Source organism: Cyprinodon tularosa, unplaced genomic scaffold (assembly GCF_016077235.1).
Source record: "Cyprinodon tularosa strain WSP-4 unplaced genomic scaffold, ASM1607723v1 ctg94, whole genome shotgun sequence".
In the NCBI taxonomy this organism is placed as follows: domain Eukaryota; kingdom Metazoa; phylum Chordata; class Actinopteri; order Cyprinodontiformes; family Cyprinodontidae; genus Cyprinodon; species Cyprinodon tularosa.
Window position 1 is genome coordinate 1,320,019 of NW_024039718.1, and position 18,782 is coordinate 1,338,800.

An 18,782-nucleotide genomic window follows, 5' to 3' on the forward strand; every position below is an offset into this window, starting at 1 on the left:
CCTGGTCTTTGTCATCTCTGATGAGGCCAACCAACATGGTGGTGCAAATGAGCAGCAACCTGGTCGTTTCTCGAACTTGATTTTTAAAAATAAACAGTCAATGCTGCTTTTGCATTAAGGTCAGGTATCTGCCTTTTCCCCCAGAGATTAAGCAGCAACGATGGATGGATGGATGCTGTCATGCTAGTGTGGAGTGACCTTGAGTAGCAAAAGTGTTACAACCACCACAAAAGTGTTACAACCAACAGTTCCATCTGTTGGTCTGCCAAAAAGTAAGCTTTTGGATTGTCTTCTCTTTGGTAGTACTCCCTGCCTGTGTTTCTAATGTTAAAACTGCCATATTCACAGCTAAACTATGTCTTGCTGTGTGTCATGACATGGTACGACGAGACATACAATAAAGTAACACCTAGATACTATCACTGAAGTAGTATTATTTAATCTGACATGTACTCTGACATGAAGGAATTTTTATGACCATATAGTTTTGGCACAGTCCAACATTTTGTGATCCCTTGCTTGATGGTTACCATCGTAGCTACTAGCTTTTAAGAGTCAGCTTGACTCACATTTATATGAGTAAATATGAGCCAGTCATATCCGCTTATAAGTGGCGGATATGACCGCAGTGGCGCGTAGCAAAACCAGAGTATCTTAAAGAGACACTACACAATTGTAGTGTCTCTTTGCAGTTGAGGGGCTAGTGTGAGCCAGTTTCTTTGTAGTGCTTGATGGTTTTTGCGACTGCACTTGGAGACACTTTCAAAGTTTTGCCAATTTTTCTGACTGACTGACTTTCATTTGTTCAAGTATTGATGGCCACTCGTTTTTCTTTACATCGCTGCTTTTTTCTTGTCACAATAAAAATTCTAACAGTCTATTCAACAGGACTATCAGCTGTGTATTCTACTGACTTCTGCACAACACAACTAACGGTCCCTACCCCATAAGGCAAGAAATCCCAATTATTAAACCTGACAGGGTTTAATACCTCTTGAAGCAGTAATCTACTTTGAAGAACCTAGAATATAAGACATATTTTCAGTTGTTTCACACTTTTTTGTTAAGTATATACTTCCACATGTGTTAATTCATAGTTTTGATGCCTTTAGTGTGAATCTACAATTTTCATAGTCATGAAAATAAAGAAAACTCTTTGAATGAGAAGGTGTGTCCAAACTTTTGGTCTGTACTGTGCATTTATATTATTAAACTTTTGTTTGATTCCTCCTTAGAATTTGAGAGCTGTAACGCTTAGGGTTGCGTTTAAGGAAAGAGAGGACGGTCAAAAACTCACAACGACACTGATACTGGGAACTCCACAGTGTTGTCTTTAAATAAGCGCACTCTTCCCAGTTGAACAGCTGCTATATTCTTAAACATGAAGAATGAGCAGAGTCCAAACAACACGTGACATTACAAAGAAAAATAGGGAATTAACATGTCTGAGTGCATGTATCTCACTGTTTCACATCTCCCGCCAGAGAAGCAAGGGCGCGTAGCAAAACCAGAGTATCTTAAAGAGACACTACACAATTATGACTGTTACAGAGCCTACCAAGAATCATGGACAGTATAGTCCTCACAAGTATCAGGCTTCACTCTAAAACGGTCAACATATTGTAGAGAGGAGGTCTGAGTTTTCCAAATTTTGTATGTGACAACAAATGCAAACACTATGACCTAAAGAAGGAGGAATATAGTATCTTCTCTTTTAAACATTCTTAACTTCAAAGAACAAACTACAAACAAATAGTAAAATAGCAACTCAAACAATAATCATACCCTTCTTATAATTGTTTACTAGAAGTTTTCATCTTTCCACAAGCTTTTTTTTTCTATTCTTCTTTTGAGGTAAAAGGTCTCTCTGCCATTACTATATAACTTAGTTTCCTCCAGGGTTTCTCTCTAAAGTTATATGCACATAATTGCTGTTTTTGGCAAGATTTGACGTTATCTACTGTGCATGTAAAGAGAAAAAAAAGTTTTCTAACTAACCAGCGTGATATGAAAACAGGTTTCACTGTTCAACATTTTAAAAACATTCCATTGTCTTGTTCAAATCAAGAATAGCATCTGCCTCTATGGGGCAGTAAACCTGCCCCATAGTGTTAGAACCTTTTTAAGCAAAGGCTGTACGCATGAGACCTTACTGCCCACTAGTGGTTTGTTAGGAAAAGCATATCATTTTTATTTTTTATGGGTTTAAACTAAGTAAAAAAAATATTTCAGTTAGCCTACTTGACAGTTTGCAGAGCTACTGTAATTGGCCTGTCAACAGATTTTCCCACCTGAGTTGTGGATCTCTGCAGCTTCTCCAGAATTACTACAGATGTCTTGGCAACTTATTCTATTTGTAAGCCTTTCAAGTGAAGTTGGGAAATATGGGCTTGTCTTGATGCTATTATTATAGGTCTGATTTCATAATCTAATAATGCCTAATTAGCCATACAACTTAGCCTTGATGCATCAACTATGTTCCATGGTAGTTGTCAAGAAAGGCCTTTAAAGATAGTTGGATTTTTACTGAGATTAAATTTGTCAGAGGTAAATAAGGTCAGTTGTGTGTGAAGGCAAGTCATTGCATATGAATAAACTTAGGATATTTAAACACTAAAGCATTCGAAAATTTTCATATTTGAAAGAAAATAAATGATCAAAAATGTTTGTTATCTTTTACTATTTTGTATGGGTTTATAAAATGAAATGACAATAAAATACGCTGAAATTTTTATAACATCACAAAAGTTCAACGGTTCTGAGGACATTTACAAAGCCTTGTACATCAGCTAAAACTATACGTCAACTAAAATGTGAAGGATTTTCATAAACAAAACAAAAATTTTTAAGTCCTATATTGACCAAAGTTATGTAACAAAAACTTGAAGGGGTGGTCATTAAGGACAAAACAAGAAAAATATAACTCAGCTAAAGAACAATGCCACCAATTTTATGAAATGATCAATTGAAAAACAATAGATGCTCACTCTAAAAACCAGAGCACATTATCAAAGACAAAATACACCATAACTTCTTGAGACAGCTAACAAAAACAGCAGGGTAATGCAATTATATTGGCACAAATGTTTCTTTTTAATCTGGAGAGGTAAACTATATGCAACTGATTTATTGATTGATTGATTGACTTTATTGATCTCACAGTGGAGAAGTTTACTCAACTGTGATAAATGTTTACTATAACATCCATAATCTAATTAATAACCTTACTGTTTTCTTTTTTTTTCAGTAGGAGAAGGTGAAACGTGAAGACACAAAAACTGTTACTGGCACAGAGAACGTTATCAAATGTTTCTGGATGCATGCCTTGTTTTTAAAGTTTTAAATGGACTTGCTCCTCCTCCTCTAACAGATTTTATAAGCAAAAAAAAAAACATTACTAGAATAAACACTAGAGCTTTAACCAGAGGAGACTGTAATGTTCAGCGGTGTAGGACCAAATTTGGCCAAATGGTTGCATCTATCAGAGGCTCACAGTTATAGAACACACTGCCAGCTCATGTTAGGGGCTGTGTAACCTACATACGTTTTAAATTCTCCTTGAAACATTGGTTGAAAACTAACCAGACATGTGTTCATAGGTAAATTGATCTGTCTCCATGGGCCTGTTAACCTTATTTTATTGCTAACCTAATTTTATTGCGATTTTATGTTATTGGCATCTTATCTGTTTGTGTCCACGCTGTTCTCTCCTGTAGCGTCTTGTTTAATATCCACTGTTTTTACCTGCCTTAGGACAGCAGATGCAAATTAGCTGTTGTGCTAATTCTGGCATATTTACATTGATGCTTTATGCTGACATGTTGATGAATGTGCATTGTCCTAATTCAAATAAATTAAATAAATAAGAGTAAAGCACACAAACAATGTACAGGGCGCTCTTGCAAACAAAGGCTTTTAGGGCCAAAAGATTTTAAAATGTTCCTTCATAAAAACAATATTTTAAAACTTTTCTAAACAGTCTTTCAATAAATATTTTGTCAAACAAAAATAAATCAGATTTCTGATATGAAGAAAACACAACAAACAGCAAATCCAGTTTTCATAATACATGACACATTTACACAGTACATGACACTTTCACAAAAATATACACGGACCAGGATTCTGGTCCCCATAAGGACATTAGTCCCCATGGCTTGACTGTGTAAACAGATTAAAGTCCCCACATCAAGGGATTTTTTTGTTTTCTTTTACAACAAACACAAACATTTGTCACAATAGATAGAAAGCAAAAACTCCATCCTTGTATATATCAGGACCTAAAAAAGGCAACAGTAAAAGGAAAGTTGTCTTTAACTGATTTGAAGACCACTTGAAAGTTTTCTATGAACCATCATGTCTTCTTTCTGGTTTATAGAAGTCCATATATTTTTAAATGTTCTTTTAAGATTGTATCTTTGACTGATGCAAAGACAAACCGGATGTTCTCTGTGTCTGTAGCACAGGTGAAGTGTGTGTAGAGGGGTTTATCCTTGTCTTTGTAACACTGGATGAACATCTGCTGGATGAACACCTTTGCTGATTCAGCATCACATTGACGTCCTGTAAGAGTGAGATTTGTTCAATATCAGCACTGAATGGGACCTTTCAAATCATCTACATTTTAAAATATTATGTAACATAGAAAAAGTATAAATCACATGAATCCCATGCTGTTTAAACCACCAGGAGAAAAGTAACATTTGATTTGCTCAAATCAAGTGCCTTACTTTTTACATGTGAGGCACATGTGAGGCACTTTATGGTTGAATGGTTTATGTTAAGAAAAAATCACAATTTCACCTTCAGTGATTATTTTTAACAAATCTTTTTGGACTTATATTATTTTTCTGTTTCAAGTCATTGAACCAGCACATGTTTTCTGTAAGAAAAAGTTTTATTTACAACTCTGTCTTCATAGGATTTTAAATCCCAACAGGATTTCCTGTAACAGTAAATCAAGAATAATAAGAGGTTGATTTTTGTCTGGGTGCTATATTTGCTATATTCGGTTTGCATTTTTTAACAGGTATATACATATGATCTTGGTGACATAACACCATAAGAAAAGGGGTAGGTAAGAAAGCTTACAAAGGCTAAAGTAATGTGTATCAACATGACTAATTCCTGCCTAAAATGCTGACTCTACAGTAAATTCTTGTACTGAGGATGGATGTAGAAAGCGTGAAGAAAACCTCCTCGTAAAGGATGAAAAGTTCGGCAGAGCCTGGTTCAGGTGAGCCATCTGTTACAACCTAAGGAGTGTTTGACAAGACAGAAAAGCAGGTGGGCAAGACACAGGGTTGCTAGTCCATTCCAGAGTTTCTGCTTGCTTGCACAGCTCAACTACCTTTGTAGGCATTTCCATTAATGACAGACAGTTTGACTGTTTCTTTGCTCGGATGTGGTTCCAGCAGAGTAGAGTCATGTTAATAAAACTGTCAGCAGACTGTTAATCACAACTGGGTAAATGGTGGCATTTCTTCACAGTATTCACATTTAAAAAAATAATAAATCATTGTATGCCTGACCCAAATGTGTATATTTTGTGACTTAAGGTTGTGTATAGCACTTTGGCCCTATTTGCTATTTAAAGTGTTTTATAAATAAACTCTGTATGTCATGGCATGGTATGGTATATGACCATCATAGCAAGTAAGCATTGTATTATCAGAGCAACATCACGTCCTTCACACACCTGCAGCCTTCTTTTTTTCTTACTATGAGTCTTTGAAAAGCCATATAGCTGTTGCTGTGTTTGTATTACAACAAAAAACTTATTTCTGACCGTGAAGCCCCTTGCTATTGGTGACACATGTTGAGTGCTCAAAAAAAATTGCACTGAATGTTCCTCCTATTTGCAAGCACTTTCCACAGGAGCCAGTTTCCAGATGGATTCTTTGTGCAATCCAAATTCAAATACAGGGGGTAACGAGGGGCAATCAGCCTCTTACAACCACCTCCCGATCAGGAATCGTGAGATCGGGTGATCAGTCGACCGTCTTTGGCAAATCGCTCAGTGGGCATGCGCAAACAAGGATTCTTCTTTATCCTCTCATACGAAAACACAGAAGCATGGTTGAACGCCCTGTTTTGCCTCTGGCGACTTCACTCAAATGTTCAAAATTTCGCAAGCAGCAAATGCAGGAGTTGGAAATTTGAACTTTTGTACCACATCAACTAATTAGAAAAGCAGGGAGATCGACACAGCGCTGCTGATGCAGAGCGATATGACCACTCCACTAAAACTGTTTTTTAATTCCTAAATTAATGTCGACACCTGCCGGCAAAATATGTTAGCTTTTATTATTCTGGTGCCTTTTACCACATACCTAAAAAACGCTAACATCTACTTCCAGCCACCACAAACAGTGGGGAAATCCCCTGGAGGCGACCAGGCCTGAGGCAGCTGCTGGGGATTCTCTGTGACAGCGCACCTGCATTTTAAGGCAGGATCCCGATGAACAGACGACACCGACTTTTTCACATAAAAATAAATTAAAAACTACTTTTTATCCACTTATAACAACAAATATAGCAAAGCTGCTCCCTGCCATTGGTCACAAGAGAAGCCGAAGCATTAAACGCATCTGTACACACTTTCCTGGACATGCTTCAGGCGCATCGGAGCTTAATGTTTACACGCATCAAAAATAAGCAGCAGGCAGTTTATTTCCTTATCAAATTGTGGTGTGAACGTAGCACTGTACTACACTGATTGTTTGAATTAAAAAAATTATCTCATTTCTTTCTTATGAAATTTCCACCTCTAGTAAATCAAAGATACTTCCCATAATCAGAAAAAAAAGTAGTGTTGAGGCAAAGATAAAAAGTTTCCTGCATTCTATTTAGAGAGTCTACATTTCAAAATTTTCCCGGGGAGAATACTCTGGACCCCCCTACGCTCCCCAAAGTCTAAAGATGTACTACACCAAGGTGTATACCCTATAAAAGATTCCTAGCTAAAAGCCTGGTTTATCTTTTAGTACATAATTCATTGAAAATTGTAAAGGTCAATATATAATCACAATATTTTAAAAATTTTCATAAAGCTGTTTTAACCATGATTCCATGTTTTTTAGACTTTTTTAAACTAAGCAAACAAATAAATGAAAAGAGAAAAAAATTTAGAGCAAAGCAATTATTTACCACTATAGCTTGGGAAGTATGTTGCCAAGTGTGATGTTTTTATTTTCTCCTCTAGCAGGTCTTTTTTATTTAGAAAGAGGATTGTGGAAGACTTTTGAAACCATATAGATGAAATTATTGTCCTAAACAGGGCAAGGCTCTCAACCAGTCGATTCTAAAACACAAATAGTTAAAGTTACAACAAATTTTCAGAACAATCTTAAAGTGAAGCAAAGAACATATTATAGAGAAGCCATAGGCGTAGAACTTACATCCCTCACACTCTCATGAAGAACTTGATCATATTCATTGAGTGCTGCCAGGAATATGATGGAGGTGACATCTTCAAAGCAGTGAATCCACTTTTTTCTTTCTGAACGCTGCCCACCCACATCAACCATCCTACAAACACAGAAGTGCTTTTTAATATATATAAGCTATTTTTGTTTACATCTTGCAAACAGGAAAACAAAACTTTTGAAAGATAAAACAATTATTTCCAGGAGTTTTATTTTACTACTAAATGGGAATCATACCTGAAGATAAATGGCTTCATGTCGAATGGGTACTCTATAATACCCATGGTGGGAGCCCTGGCCCTCAAGATATCCTGCAAATTTGGAATATAACCTGGTGCCGCGATTCTGTCTATGTCACACAGGTAACTGCAGAGATAAAAGAATAAATGAGTTTGGTAAAAAATGAGAACATAACAATGCTAAACAGAGCTCTGTTTAAGTTTATTTATGCAAGGTAAGTGTACAACTTACAGAGGAAACCATTATGCACCATGTAAAACTGCACTGTTTTTATCTCACTTTTTTTTTATACAGATCTATTCCAGGTAATTTACACACACCCCATTTGTATTCCAGTTATCAAACAATGCTTTAAAGTTCAGATCAGATCAAGTCACTAACACACAGCATTCACTCCTTCTGTACTAACTTGTAGCAACAGTAGACTAGAACTTGAATTGTGTTGACGATGTAATAGCAAACCATTTTACAGTAGTGTGCAAGTAATGATGGCAGAGAGGATAATTTCCATGAAAATCCAGTTCAGGATGAGCACCTATCTGCCACAATAAAGGGTGCTTAGTAACTACACTTCTAGAGTCATCTTCAGTAAGATGACTATGTTAAGTATCACTACTGTTACTGGCTTCTCTCCCAAAAGCAAGTAACTTCCCTGGAAATAAAGTGAAATCTACCAGACATATTCATAAAAATACATTTTTTTGTTTCAGTTGAAGAATTATTGTTTCAATTATATATTCTATTTGTTTTACACATTCTGAGGTCAAGTGGACAGGAGATTCTGTCTCTGGATCTTTTTCTTTTTGCTCAATAAAAACATATAATTAATCAGGAAAAAAAAATTGAAACTTTTTCCTCTTCAAGAAATCAATTGTACTTTTTTTTATTTCTGACTAGAACAAAAACCCACTGCTACTCTACACTTAGAAGATATAAGGAAATGAAAAAAAAAACATAAGTACTTAAAAAAAAAAAACTCCCCAATCTTCGTCAAGAAAGAAGAAATCCAGAAAACATAGAGATAAACAAAAAATTATCAAATTCAAAAACAGTGTCATCCACAATTGAAGAAGCTCTTTGAAGAGCAAAACATATTCTATTTGAAATTTGAAATTTTGAAATTTGTGCAATTTTGTGTTCTGAAAGCCCTAAAAAGAAAAGGCAATGACATATTTCAACAAAGACATGTCTGAGCAAAAGTGGCTACTACGGTCATTCAATCTTACAGAAGAACTCCATTTCATTGGCTCCACTGTCATGCTTCTGTATATTCGTCTGAGAGGAAGCAGAATCCTTGTCTACACCTGCCACTGAGCGATTTGCCCATGGCCACCTTATGACGGCCAACTGAATTTCAAACATGTGTGATTTTCTCCCAACTTTACAATTCCTAAATGGGGTATGCCCGGCTTTAAGGCGGATTTATTCTCAGAAACTAGATTGTCTGCATGTGTATAACAGTGAATGCAGATGTGCCCCCTAGCCTGCTGCAGACACTCTGCTGCACCTATCCAAAATTGTAGGTGACCGCAGGCGGTGCCACAGACAGGAGGCATCTGATTTGTCAATTCTACATCCGCTCTACACTATGCGTATTTCCTGTTTGGTACCTTACTGGCTTGTTTTGTTTATATGATGCGGAAAACTACTCGTGGAGTTGGACCACCTAGAAGAGCAAGGTGCACAAGAACGCTGGAACCCTTTTTCCACCTGGATCCCCGCTCTTTTTCGCCCTCATGTCCCTCTGTTCTTGCACAAACTTTCCCCTTTCGTTTTTCCAGTTCCTCACCGCCACGGCCGTATCTAGACCCACAGCTAGTTCGTTATTGTCCCTCTTGCGTTGTGGCATGGAATAACATAGCTCAGACCACGCTTCAATATGGCATAAATCAAAAATATCTGCTACAAGCTCACTGCGACACACTGCTGTGTGAAATATAACCAGCCCTTTAAGTGTCTGGCATGAAAGTATGCCAGACATGTCCTGACATGCACTACGTCTAAAAATTCTGTCATATTATATCCGTGCCAATTAGACCCCTCTGACGAGGCATCAATAGACGGTTATGGGAAGGAGGAAAAGGAACAGACAGAGGAATGAGTGAATAAGAGGAAAACTTGCAGAGAGGAGAGAAACAGGACAAACTTTTGGATTATTAAACTGTTGGAGAAAAAAAGAATATAAGAGAGCATCATTGTACATGCAGTTACTCACAACTAAAGTAACAATAAACTTCTTTAAACAAACAAAGATCATAAAAGATAGAATGGCCTCATGTTCATACAGTTTTTATTGTCCTAATTAGAAATGATAATACTCTGCACAGCAATGCCTTTTTATTTAATTTTGTATGTAGAGGATGTTTGTTTATCTAATTCATCTCTTAATACAGTATTTTTTTCTTTTTCTCATATACATTTTATTTTGTATATATTTGCAGTCTTATTGAAAAATATTTTAGTGGACCTCAATAGTTTTTAAAGTCTTGCTATGACCCTGCACGAAGCTTTTGAGCTTTTTTTTTCAGCTTTTTCATTGTCACTACAGTACACTGTCAGAAGTACAGAGCAACGAAATGAACTCTGCATTTAACCCATACTTTTGGGGGGCAGTGGGCTGCCATTGTGCAGCGCCCAGGGGGCAGTGTGGGGTTAAGGGTATTGCTCAGGGACCCATAATGTCAGTCTGTGGGAGTGTGGCTTAAATTCAGAACCTCTGGATTCCAAGTACATGCTGCATCAACAGGTGACTCAATGCTGTTGAGTTTAACCATTGTACCCTAACAGCTGTGATAAATTAAAATAACAAGGCTGTTTTAAAAGACCAAAGAAAATGTTCAATTTGGCCCACATTTTCGATGTTTTTCAGTTATGACCACATTTGTAACAAACAGGTTGATACAGTAACTTGTCATAACAATTGCACCTTTACCAGAATGATTTCTATAGCCTAAGTTAAATAGTATTTGTCGATAAGGTGTTTCTTTACTTCGTGAATGTGTGCAATACCTATGAAAAAGATACATCCGCACCTCCATGCCGACCACAATTTGGTGTTGCACGTTTTTGGGCAAATTCTCCAGTCGCACGAGCATTCGTTTGGATTACGCGTCCTGCGTCGAGTAGTATACAAGGGGGTAACGAGTGGCGATCAATCTCTCACCACAGCCTCCCCATCAGGAATCGGCAGGTTGGGAGAAAATTAAAACATGTTTGAAATTCAGTCAGCCCTTGTACAGTAAGGTGTTCCGGGGTAAATCCTGCTGTTGAAGCAGAGCTGAACCTCAAGCACTGCGCATTTGCAAACAAGGGAGCTCTTCTTCTTCCAGATTGACGAGTCCGATCAGCATCATCTCTCGACGCTGAGTCAGAAGTGTGGTTTTTGGATGTGCAGTGTGAGCAGGTAGATCGCATCAGACGTTGGGCCGTACAGTGTAAGAACATACATCAGGAGCTGTGAACTTTTAAACCCAGCGGTTTCGTCGTAGAGTTCGAGCTGTAGCTGAGTGCAATGATTGGAAATACCTTATGTTGTATGCCCGGCTTAACTGGGAAAGAGATCCTCATCCGCTGTGAAGGCCCTTATACCTAATATGGCCAAGCCTCAGCCGGTACGCTCAAATGGAGTGAGAAGCTGGAAGAGCGAGGGAGTATATTGGGAAGGGGCCTTAGATGAGTCCTTACTCTACACACCTGAATCAAACAGCTAAACGACCACATTAGTAGCAGTCCAGCTCTGTAATGAGCTCATATTCGAGTCAGGTGTGTCGAATCAGAGACAAATATTAAAGTTGTAACCTGGCCCTTGAGTTTGAGAGGACTGCCATCGGCTCTTCTCAGAACATATGTAAGCATAAGAATTTGAAGGAAGCAACAGAAATATACAAACTTTCAGATATAGAAATGATTTAGATAATCCTTTCTGACCCAAAACAGAAACCCATTCAACCATTGGTGAAGTTATTGACCCAAGATGTAAGTGGAAAATCTGTAACAACAGCTCCACTGTAAAATCAAGAAAATTTATTTAAAACAAAATATTATCAAACTACAGCTTAATTTTAGAGAAGCAAGGGTGCACTGCAAAATATATTGAGTATAAAAAAAAAAAAAAAGCTTACTATTTGGCAGAGTCTGACAGCTGAAACTCCCTCCTTCGGTTGTAACACTTTTGCACTCCAAGGTCATTCCATACTCGCTTAATGGCATCAACTTGCCAGGACTTTAAAGTATATACCTCGGTTGAATTCACATGGTACAGTCTTTCAGCACATTTCTGAAAGTAAAGAAACATCAATGACTGAGTCAACTAAAAGCAGTTTTTAAATGAAGTATTCAAGATACTTTGTGCTGTGAACATGATTATAAGATATAAATGCTCAAGAATCTAATAACATGTTTCATTCTCCCAAGAGTAATCTATACCCCTCCATCTTACTGTTTCCTTAACTGAAGTTGATGCTTGTTTTGATTTTTCATAGTGGAGTTATGGGAAAGTACTGGAGTTTCTGTACCAGTCTTTAATAGTTGGAACAAATAGATTTATTGTGTTCTGCAAGGGGAGCAGCTTTACAGTAATACCAGAGTTCTCACCAGATTAATAACTGAACAAATTTTAGGTGGTAATTACAGTTCACTGGTAAAATATATCTGATCTTGACCTTTTGTCCTTTGGACCTTGATTAATTATGAGGTCAATAGTGCTCAGAAGTAATAAGATGCAATATATTGTGCTTCTGTAATTTTTTTTTTATTATTATTTTAGTAAAGATTTTAGCCATCATTTATTTAATAAGTTGCCCATTCAATAAGTAATGACCCTGACCCACTTCCAGTTGTTTGATCTAACTGAAATTCTACATGTGCAATTATTTCTATCTCTATAGAATAAGTGGAAAATTACAGCTCTAAACTAATTGTGGTTTCTGATTTACAGGTTTGAACTGAGTTAAGTATGAGATGGAGCCTGTTGAGGGTCGAGCAGTGATCTGGTTTTTGTATTTGAAACACACCACGGGAGACTTTTTGATTACGTAAAAGTAGCTTATACCAATGATGCCCCATCACAGGGCCTTACAAGGCATGCTTTTAACCTATCCCTTAGGGGAGCAGTGGGCTGCCATTGTGCGGCACCAGGGGAGCAGTGTGGGGGTTAAGGGTCTTGCTCGGGGAGCCAGAGTGCAGGATGTGGGGATCGAACTCGGTACTTGCAATCTTCTCAGAGCACAAGCACACTGCTCTAACCACTAGGCCAACACTCCCCAATTAACCAGCTTATACAACACCAGCTAAAACTATTTCCTTCTATCCTATTCTAAACACGTGAAGCAAAAATGTATCAAGAGTCAGTTTCACTAAATTTATCTTTCACTCTAGGTATATTTAGTATTATCTTTAAATTAGATCTGGAACCATAAATACCCGGTTTGAAATTTTTTTTAATTTGCTAACAAGAGTTTGAGATGAGTCCAATAAAGACACATTTTTCATAAACGTCCATAAAATCCATAGCCCAGGGTAGAAAAATAAGAAAATAACAACTTTAGCACGTTGAACAAATAATTATAAAAAAACTTAAAATGGCTGTTATAACTCAATTTAATTGAGATACTAACTAATGACGGCTAATGTTAAATTAACTGATAAATGAAATAGTTTGCGGGTGTCAGACATTATATAAGGGCCAATGTCAATAAAAAAAAATAATAATAATAATAATAATGCAGATCATTTCCACCGAAGGAGTAAAATTTGGAGATTAGTTCACATGTTCTTAAGAAATAATTATATTTAAACTAAGCTTTTTACTAAAATGATAGAAACAAAGAATTAACAAGAAAGAAAACTCACTGCTTTGATAAGAGTTTAAAGACAACAAATTCCTCAAAAGATTTAAGTGGTACATTTATGAGATCTTCTTCTGGATACGAAAATATAAATATTGGTCAGAGGTGGATTGATGCCGAGATTTTACATACATACATGTTAGAATAATTGTATATAAATGTATCTGTGTAGTGTTATCATGCATAAATCTGTGTGCTATGTGCATGTTTTTACAGCCACCTTTTCTGAAGTATACTGTGATTTGTGAACTTGCTTTTGGGGAGGTTGTGGGTGATTTACGAGCAGCACTCGACCTGCTGAACTTTGGTGAACAGCTTCAACCGCTTGGACTTTGACTGAACCCTGAAATTTATAGGATGTGTACTGAGACTGCAAGTCATGTTGTTTCTCATTTCTAGAGCAGTCTCAGCTATTGTAACAAGAGACCCCTGATTTCTAATACAGTAAATAGCAAGCAGAACGCTGGAACTGCAGAGTGAGGTGGGGATAGACCTGACAATATATTTATTTATTTTTTTTTATTTTTTTTCATCATGATATTTGAATGGAAAGGGAAGTGGCCTACCCGAGTATCAAATACCATCATATGCAGATGCAACCTTTATAGATGTGACCCCAAGCAATTATCGATGCATTTTTCCTTATTCCTCTATTTCCTGTCCATTCTTTCCTGTTGATTGTCCCAAAAATATCCAACAAAATCAGAGGGAAAATTTGTGTATGTGAGTGTACAAGTCCTTACAATGTTTTGGTCATCAAGATAGTCAATCTTAAGAGTCCTCATGGCTTCAATCAGTGCCTTGATAGCTGTGATGATATTCTGACACACCAAACTGGTAAAATGTTCTCTTTCTGATTTACTGTATCCTCTCCCATGTATGATCCTCATCTGTTTGATAAAGGTACTCTTGCCGCTTTCACTGGCCCCTGAAAAAAAGTACAAAAGACAGAAAAATGAGTATGGCCAAATGAGTAACAGCAATATACAGCAACTGAACCTGATTAGTAAATAGCTCAAAATATGTCAGCTTAGATGGAATATATCTGAAAATAACAGTGTTCAACTTGGCAAAGATTCCCAAATGCATTTAGGTGTTGATGTAGACTAAATAATCCTTGTACTCTGACGTCACACTCCAGTCCTTTATGACCAGTGTCCCATAACTTGTACAAAATATGCTTCAACACACTTGACCCAAATATTAGCTCATTGGCAGAGCCCTGTAGTGCTTGACTGCATGTTAGTGAATCAGTTTAGGCACTTGATTTAGATGTAAAAAGTTGCGTAACACAAATTATTTGAATTTGAGACCTCGTCGTGCTTTGATTTGAACAACTTGGCCCTGAGACATGTTTTGTTTTGTTTATAAATTTTCCCAAACAAACCTCTGATTCGTTCAGATGTAATGACATTGAGATTAATTTTCACACAGGTGGACTCCATTTATAATCTAACAATAAAATAAAGATTTATTCAATACATACATATAAATCCTACATAAAAAAAACAATTAAAGGCCACTTTCAAATTGACAAATATTTACTATGTTTTGTTGGTCTTTTACAAATAAATAGCTCCACTGAAGCAAGTGTTTTGAAAGGGCATGGTACTTGTTACCTGTTGGTTTTTATTAGGCAGGTGTAATTTTTGTTTCAAGTGAGAAAACAAGAAAGTTTGTGCATTAAAGAAACTTTGACACTGACCAAATTGTAATGGGTAGAAGACTGGGACACAGCAGTTTTAATGTTGAAGCCTCTATGCGGTTTTCCCCAGTTTACAGATCAGTATCAAAATAATCCAAAGAGGGAAGATTGGTTAAATGACTACAAATTTCAGACTTATTAATGTACAAAGTCACTAATGCACAATCAGCAATGTTAACTACTGTAGCTCAAAGTGCCATTAGTGCTGATATCAGGATGCCCCAAATTTCACAGATTGTTGCAGATAGGACTGTATGGCTGACCTCTGACACTAAAAGTACCAAGAGTGGGTACATTAGCATTAGATCTGGACCACAGAGAAGCAGTAGAATATGGCCTGATCTGCTAATTTATGTTCATTTTAAAACAGAGGGTTTGGTGTTTTGGCATCACTTACCAAGAAAACTAATGCAAGCAGAGTTGCATGTGGAGTTAATGTGATGGTTTGGGTATTTTCCCTGGGAGAAAAGGGGTCATTCAAACCATGTGGATGGTGTCTTGAGACATTCCATCTCATTAACATTGTTCCATAACACACACACCCTTCTATTATGCAGAACTGGTTAAGGAATGGTTTGACAACCACAGCCGCAAGCTTGAGGTGTTGAGTTGATCTCAAAGAAACACAAGTCCAATCAAGGATGCAATGTAAATCCCTTTATTGTCCCATAATGGAGAAATTAACTCTCTCATCCCCTCGGGGAGCAGTGGGCTGCCATTGATTGGTGCGTGGGGAGCAGTGTCGGGTTAAGGGTTTTGCTCAAGAACCCTTGGTGCAGGCTGTGGGGATCAAACCAGGTACTTGCAACCTTCTCAGAGCACAAGCACACTGCTCTAACCGCTACGCTAACATTCCAGATTTATGGGATAAACTCTTTGCACAGTTCTTAAAAACCACCTTGCAACTTACAAGAATTGGGGGTGGTGAAAACATTCTGGTCCCAGATACCATAGCTTCAGGGGTCAAGCACAGTCAAAGTCTAAACTGATCAGGATGATTTGGAAGGAAATGTGGACTATGTCAGAAAATGTAGTGTCTAATTGGGGTGTTATTTTACTAATCATCTGAAGGCAAAATAGGATTCTATTTTTGAAAAGTAAAACAAAGATCAGTAAATGTGAAGATGTATTTAGATTTAAATGATCCAAATGCAGGCAGGAGAAGGCAGATTCAAGTTTCAAAGACCAAAACTGTGACAAAATACATGCTGAATACAGAGAGACACATAAAAAGATAACAATAACAAACCCATGAAACACTGAGGCAATTATTAATAATAGATTAACAGCGTTATAGTTAGTATTATGAAGCATATAGGATAACTAAGAGTTTTGAACGGGAGGTTAATGAGTAGGGTCAAATGAAAGGAGAGAACAACAAATGAATGTAGTTGAATTACAAAAACAGTTGGACTCATTAAAAGAGTAAGGCTAGACCACTGCAAAATCTCTTAAAAATAGACACCAAAAAATAGACCTTACCTAAAAGCAGCAGTTTCACCTCCCGTTTGCGTTTTTGTTTGTCCATTTTAAGTTGTTGGTTTATTTCTTTGCATGTCCTCTGACGTTCTTTCTCCTCAGCAGACAAGTTGCAACACACATCCATTGTTGACCAAGTTTACCAACTATGGTTTCAAAAACTGTACCGGAGAATACAACTAAAAAGAAAAGTACCTTGATGTTTGAAAATAAGTCGGGTAAAGAATGAAGACGGGGAATTTTCTGGACTGTTTTTCCAGTTTGGCCACTTTTTGTTTTCCTGCTATGCAGGGGGTGGGTTCTGACTAAAAAGGCAATGATGCAATGAGCAACTGTTTTGTTTGTTTTTTGTTTGTTTTTTTAGCATGTTCAGTTGGAGGCCAGAAAGGTGTTTCATAAAATTGTTTATAATCCAGGCTTAGTTGGTCAAGCCTGCCTTATTTTGTTGTCATTTGGGTTTCATGTCTCTGAGTCTGACTTGGTAACTATGACAATAGACCTAGTAAAACTAGAATGGTCGGGGCCAGGTTTAGAGCCAACTAAGTTCAAACTGTGTGTCTTCTTTGTTGAATCCAGCAGCAAGGGGCACTGTCTATGAGAAAATGAGTATTTGAGCCAAATTTTAGCAGTAATGGATGATGTCATCAAAAATGAAAAAAAAAAATTAAGCTACATATCACAAAATAACTTTCATGCAATAAATGCACAATTCTTTTACCTTAAAAAATGTATATCCGACACGGCTCCCCTAATCTTTGTTACATCACTTTTTTGGTTTGTTTTTTTTAGACTGTAATTCAATTAATATGAATATGGTTATTTGAATTAGAAAATTTAGCCTGTATTTAATGTGTTTGGAAATTGTTTGGAAAGCAATATTTTCTAGTCTAGTCAAGTTCTTAATCTTGATGACTAAAATCTGATTAAATCATAATTAAAAGCAATTCGGGACTAAAACGATTTAAATCTGCAGACTTACCCAGAATAAAATGGGAGAAGAGTACTGCACAAATTTTTTAATAGAATCTTTTTCATTTTCACCATTAGTCTATTGGCTAATACTTATGTATAACACATTTAATTTTGATGTTTCCTGAAATAACGTGTATGATGAAAAAAAATCACATTTTACACTATTATCAATGACCTGCTTCCCCCTTTCCACTGTTTTATCGACCGCAACATTATTTCCCCTTTTTTCTTTTGAAATTTCTAAACTCCAGACAGCTGTCTACCAATATATTATTGTGCATGCTCACACCATCAGCCATGGCAGCAATGGGAAGGAAAGTGTTCCTAACCTCAGGCACCTTCAGTGTGAACTATTTCCTCTGCATACCTGAACTGATTGGTCTGGGTGTGTGTAAAGGACACACATATTCACATCAACTTTATTTTTTATCAAATCAACATTTCCATGGAACACAATTTGATAAAAATATACTTTATGAATCCCGAAGTAAAAATTAAACGTGAGTGTAAAAAACTCACATTTAAAAAACTTTTTTTTAATGTTGTATACACTCACCGGCCACTTTATTAAGTACACCTGTCCAACTGCTCGTTAACACTTAATTTCTAAGCAGCCAATCACATGGCGGCAACTCAGTGCATTTAGGCATGTAGACATGGTCAAGATGCAGTTCAAACCGAGCATCAGAATGGGGAAGAAGGGTGATTTGAGTGGCTTTGAACGCGGCATGATTGTTGGTGCCAGAAGGGCTGGTCTGAGTATTTCAGAAACTGCTGATCTACTGGGATTTTCACGCACAACCATCTCTAGGGTTTACAGAGAATGGTCCGAAAAAGAAAAAACATCCAGTGAGCGGCAGTTCTGTGGGCGGAAATGCCTTGTTGATGCCAGAGGTCAGAGGAGAATGGCCAGACTGGTTCAAGCTGATAGAAGGGCAACAGTGACTCCAATAACCACCCGTTACAACCAAGGTGGGCAGAAGAGCATCTCTGAACGCACAGTACGTCAAACTTTGAGGCATATGGGCTACAGCAGCAGAAGACCACACCGGGTGCCACTCCTTTCAGCTAAGAACAGGAAACTGAGGCTACAATTTGCACAAGCTCATCGAA

At 37.1% G+C, this 18,782-nt stretch overlaps 1 protein-coding gene across 1 annotated transcript; it reads right to left on the reverse strand.

Annotated features, from left to right (window-relative positions):
* Window positions 1–2,717: 2,717 nt before the first annotated feature.
* Window positions 2,718–16,949, reverse strand: LOC119776510 (guanine nucleotide-binding protein subunit alpha-14-like). The gene is made up of 7 exons (XM_038274919.1): window positions 16,701–16,949; window positions 14,257–14,441; window positions 11,789–11,943; window positions 7,665–7,793; window positions 7,401–7,530; window positions 7,150–7,303; window positions 2,718–4,563 (listed from the first exon to the last, which is right to left on the reverse strand). Exons 1-7 carry the CDS (start codon window positions 16,822–16,824, stop codon window positions 4,373–4,375), a joined length of 1,068 nt encoding a protein of 355 aa, XP_038130847.1. The 5' UTR covers window positions 16,825–16,949; the 3' UTR covers window positions 2,718–4,372.
* Window positions 16,950–18,782: the final 1,833 nt, after the last annotated feature.